The sequence below is a fragment of the Myotis brandtii genome, unplaced genomic scaffold (assembly GCF_000412655.1).
Source record: "Myotis brandtii unplaced genomic scaffold, ASM41265v1 scaffold157, whole genome shotgun sequence".
Taxonomy (NCBI): domain Eukaryota; kingdom Metazoa; phylum Chordata; class Mammalia; order Chiroptera; family Vespertilionidae; genus Myotis; species Myotis brandtii.
Window position 1 is genome coordinate 5,758,068 of NW_005355708.1, and position 5,434 is coordinate 5,763,501.

At 54.1% G+C, this 5,434-nt stretch overlaps 1 protein-coding gene across 1 annotated transcript in view; it reads right to left on the minus strand.

Annotated features, from left to right (window-relative positions):
- ARHGAP23 (Rho GTPase activating protein 23) overlaps positions 1–5,434 on the minus strand; it is a 42,889-nt gene that overhangs the window by 5,630 nt on the left and 31,825 nt on the right. The window contains exons 21-22 of the mRNA XM_014536224.1: positions 4,471–4,596; positions 17–58 (exon numbers count right to left, since the gene is read on the minus strand). Of these exons, the coding sequence (XP_014391710.1) occupies positions 17–58; positions 4,471–4,596 (168 nt within the window). The remainder of the gene's footprint in view (positions 1–16; positions 59–4,470; positions 4,597–5,434) is intronic.

Consider the following 5,434-nt stretch of genomic DNA (forward strand, 5'->3'; position numbering starts at 1 on the left):
CCTCTGCACCACTTACTCTCTCTCCCTTGTCCTCGTCATCACTGAAGAACCAGTCTGACTGCAGAGGAGACAAAAGGAAGTGATGAAATCAGCGTGGGAAGGGGCCGAAGGGAGACGGGCAGACACGGGCTCCCAACCTGCTCAGTCCAGAGCACCCACTCGGGCGCCGGACGGGATGGGACAGGAGGGGGCACCAAGAGGCAAGGGCCCCCCTCTTCTCAACAAACCCCAGGCTGGCCTGGTTGCCAGAGAGGCCTCAGAGGGTGATAGGTTCTGGAACCCGACTCCATAGACTATGAGAAACCCTTGGGGAAAGGAAAGATTGTACCCCAGTGTGGGAGGGACATGCAGATGGGAGTGAGAGCGGGTCGGAGTAGAGACTGATGCCCTGCTGAGGGAGAGCTGCTGAGGGAGAGCTTCTCTCTGCCTGTCTCTCACTAAACTCTGCCCAGCGCACATCACGAGGGCTGGCTCCCTACTGCAAGCCAGAAGCAGGGGGCAGCGGCGCAGCGGGCACACTGCAGGGAGGAGGCCCTCCAGGACTACTAGAGCCGAGTACACCCCACACCAGCCCTGGGCTCCACTCTTACAATTGGGGGAGCCCTGGAAGGTGTTAGGAGGTTCCCTGAGGGGCAGGCAGGCAAGAGGTTTCTCATAAATGCCAAACACAATAGAAACTGAAGCCATAAATTCCACTCTTAGATATGTTTTGTGAAATTTGAGAATCTTAATGATAAAACTCTAAACGTTTTCTAAAAAACAAAACCAGATTGCTTACAAATGAGCAAGTATCAGCTGTAACTAAAACTTTCAGCAGCAACAGACACAACAAGACAAGTAATTATTTCAATGTATTGTTGGACTACAAAGGCAAGCATTATTTTTTAATCCTCATCTGAAGAAATGTTTTTTATTGATTTTAGAGAGAAATGAAGGGAGAGAGAGAGGGAGATGTTAGAGAGAAACATTGATCGGCTGCTTCCCGTACACACCCCAACTGGGGACGGAACCTGCAACCTACGTATGTGCCCTGAGTGGGAATTGAACCTGCAGCCTTTTTGGTGTATGGGATGATGCTCCAACCAACTGAGCCAGAGCTGCAGGAACTTTGAACCTAGAATTTTATACCCTGCTAAACTCTCTGAGTATATGAGCAAGTAAAGAAATGAATCCAGAGTTGAGCAATAAGCTTTGAGAAATAAGGATGGGCAGTAGCATAGAAAAGTCCATTGTTATCAAACCAAGAATGATGCCACACACAAACGAAGTGTATTCGTGACAATCAGGAATTCAAATTCCGAGGGAGAAACCAGTGACAGGTGAAAGGACACTAGTACTTGGCTTTTAGATGTGGTGGAAGGAAGGCGTGGAAGACTGATGAGGTTTAGAAATTGATAGTGAAAACTAAACGTAAGTATGGGCTTTATAATTGTATGTGGATTTTATAAATTGTATGATTTTAATATCAGGAAAATAAAAATCAACCCAGCCAAAGCAAGGTAGGACAGACCAAAAGGAAATAAAATGAAAATGAGGTTAACAGAAAAAGATTGCATAACAGAAATAAGTCCTAAAAGTACAAAAGTGACAATAAAGTATATGAGCTAAGCTCACTGAATGAAAGTTAAAACACACAGCCCGGCCGGTGTGGCTCAGTGGTTGAGGTCGACCTATGAACCAGGAGGTCACGGTATGATTTCCGGTCAAGGCACATGCCCAGGTTGCGGGCTTGATCCCTGGTGTGGGGTGATCAATGAGTGACCTGGCCCTAAAGGTCACTAGTGCCAGGTTGAGAAATGCCAGTGTACGCACAGTAGGTATCGCCATGTGTGCTGAGTGATAACTGAACAAATGCCAGTGTACGCATAGTAGGTATCACCATGTGTGCTGAGTGATAACTGAACAGATGCCTGGACGAGGTCTGCATTTGAGATCCATTCGAGTTAGTAAACACGTGTGAGCTGGTTGGTGACTTGCCGCTGAGAGGCCACACACCTGCGTTTGGTGGTCTCTGCTGACATCATTTTGCTGTGCAACCCTGGGCGAGTCACTCACTGTTCCTCTTCACCCCAGTTTCCACCCCCTCTGACAATGTGAGGACAGGTCTGATGCCTTAAGGCCACTTCCAGCCCTGCTGCCCACAGATTCCACAGATGACAGGAGTCCCAGGCGGGGCATGTGTGCTGAGTGATAACTGAACAGATGCCTGGACGAGGTCTGCATTTGAGATCCATTCGAGTTAGTAAACACGTGTGAGCTGGTTGGTGACTTGCTGCTGAGAAGCCGCACACCTGGGTTTCTCGTCTCTGCTGGCATCATTTTGCTGTGCAACCCTGGGCAAGTCACTCACTGTTCCTCTTCACCCCAGTTTCGACCCCCTCTGAGCAATGTGGGGACAGGTCTGATCCCTTAAGGCCACTTCCAGCCCTGCTGCCCACAGATTCCACAGATGACAGGAGTCCCAGGCGGGGGGCGGCGGGGGGGCAGCTCATCGCCGTGGCTAGAACTCCCAGCAGGAGGTCATGTCACCCACTAACTCCAACTGTCCACGGCCTGGCCAGGGGAGTCTCTGCCACAAGTCCAACCCCTGCCTGGGCTCCTGACCACATTGACCCCTCGCCATAGAGCCTCTGGGCTAGGCAGACCCCTGTAAACCTGGGGGTGGCTAAAGGGCCTGAAGAGGGGGTAGCTCATTCCCTCACCACCATCTGGGGCTGATTATGTCCAAATGCCAAGGAGGCAGAACATGGAGGGTCACCAGCTCAGTTTCTGGGAATGAATCCCTGGGTGGTAAAGCCCAGACTGGCATAACCTCCACAGCCATTCATTCATTCATTCATTCATTCAACAAACACTGCGTGTTCTCTGTGCCGGGCACTGGGCTTGGTGCTGGGAATACGCCTAGGAAGGAGACCGATAAGCCTTACCTCCCTCACCTGCCCAGAGGAGGGGCTGCTCTTGGTGGGGACTCCCCTCACAGCTCTGGGGGAAGAAGTGGACACATTTGGGGCCTCCTTTCTCCCCAAAGGCTGTTGTTCCTGACACCCCAGCTCATCACAGGCCTCAAGTTTCTAGGAACTTGTCCAGGAACCATGGGACCAGCCTCTCTCTCTTCCCTACTGCCCCCCCCCCCAAAGCACACTCATGGGGGCTCCAGGGGCTCCCTGTTGGGTTGGAGAGCTGAGCTTTTCCAATAGCTTCTCTCTCTTCCCTACTGCCCCCTCAAAGCACACTCATGGGGGCTCCAGGGGGCTCCCTGTTGGGTTGGAGAGCTGAGCTTTTCCAAGGGAGATAAGCTTCCCCAGACCAAGGCCTCATCAGGATCTCTGATGCTACCTGGTGGCGCTGGCCTCCCTGACAGCTCTGGACCAGGCCTCCAGGCCGGTGGTCCCACTTTTAGGGTGAGAACAGGCCACCATGCTCCCTCTCATGGCTCAGAACCCTGACCACACAGTGAAGGAGAGAAAGAAACCAACAGGCAAGGCCAGTCAGCAAGACCAAAGTGGACCCCACTGCCTTACTCTCGCCAGCCTTCCTCGCTCTGGGACAAGCTGAGGAATCTGCCCTCCCAGTAGGTGGGGAGAAAAGCACAGGCTACCATTTCTTAGCTGTGTGACCTGAGCAAGTCACTTTACCTCTCTGAGCTCCAGTCCGATTTCCTCATCTGTAAAATGGGGGTAACACGATCTGGTTTCCCTTCCCTCAAGTCCATATGAGGTGGGGGAGGCTAAGGCTCCCCTCCCCCTGATAAGCGGCCAATCTTATTTCTCCTGGCGGGGCGGGGGTCTAGCTGGACCACAGGCCATACCAACATTTGGAAATGCAGATCTAAGAGGGTTCATAAAAAAAATCCTTGCGTGCCCAGCAGGGGGCACTGCTGCCCTGGGTTTGGCTCTGGAAGATGAAGGCCTCCTGGGCCCTCTGCTGGCCACTCTCGGCTCTCATCCTTCATGGACAATAACAAGAACCCTGAGAAACAGGCCTCTGGGGCCTCCAAGCAGCCGAGAGAAGGGAGGTGACCAGCCCAAGATAAACAGAGCAGGAGTGCAGGGCCCGCCTCAGACCATGCCTTTCCTGCCCCATCCGCCTCCACCCCACCCGCGGCATCACCATTTCCTCTGCCCCTGCACCCTGCACCCTGCACCCTGCACCCGTCTGCAGGTTTATGCAAGGACGCCTCTCCGTCTCTCCAGGGCGGGCGCTTCTGAAGGTGCCCCTGCACTCACCCCTCTGCTCTCCAACCTTCCTCCTCCCTCTGACCCTCACACACATCTTGGAAACTCAGGGGCCTCCTGTTTCTTCTGCTGGGGACCTGGGGAATCCCCGACGGTAGGGATTCCAGGATCTATTCCTGTTTGGCCTTGAAGGGCATTCCCACCCCAGCAGCGTTTTCTTAAGCTGCCTCAACTGTCCCTGTGCACACCCACCCGGCGAGCAGCAGCGAGGTGCCCAGGGCCCGTGGCCACTTACATGCTGGATCAGCGTCTCCACGATCTTGTATCGGTCGGGCATATGCGTCACCATGTCCGCCATGTTGTCCTCAGACGTCCTCACCAGCGTCGGCCCGAAGACCAGGGCCAGGTTCCGGGGCTCCATCTGGGCAGTGGGGAGAGCAGGTCAGTATCAATAACCCTGGGAGCCTGACTCCAGTCCCCCAGGTCTCCCTCACTCTGGGCCCCTCGGGCCCCTCCTGACCACATCCTGAGCTGTCCCTGGCTTAGGGGCTGAACGCCTCCTGGTGTGGGCATGGAGGTGCCTGGTACATAGAGCACACGCCAGTTTCAGCCCCCTCCCTCCCAGGTCTAGCAGCCAGGGGCAGCACCCAACCTGCACACCATACTGTGCTGGCAATGGGGGATCCTGGAGTGGGGAGCCCCTGGAGTTCCCAGGCTGTCTTAGGACTGAGAGAAACCCTATAGCTCCCTGCATTTTCCCCGCTGCAGAACCAGAAGGTAATACGAGGCGTGATTTAGAAAAAGCAGTGCAAGGAATTCCAGCTAAATCAGAGGATGGATTTTCTTTTGTTTCTTTTTTAAAAATATATTTATATTGATCTCAGAGAGGAAAGGAGAGGGAGAGAGAGATAGAGACATCAATGATGAGAGAGAATCATTGATCGGCTGCCTCATGCTCACCCCACACGGGGGATGGAGCCTGCAACCCAGGCACGTGCCCTGACCGGGAATCGAACCGTCGTGACCTCCTGGTTCATAGGCCGATGCCAGCCCACTGAGCCACGCCAGCCGGGCCAGAGAGGGGCAGAGGGAAACTAGTTTTCGTTCTCAGCCCTGGCCCCGCAGAGGGCAGAGCGAGGGGCCAGCAGGGAGGATGGATTTTCACCAGCCACAGGAGACAGTTCCAGGGGAGAAGAACTGGCGGGAGGAGTGGCTTGAGAGGATCTGACCCAGAGGAGCTCAGAATATGCTGGGAGACC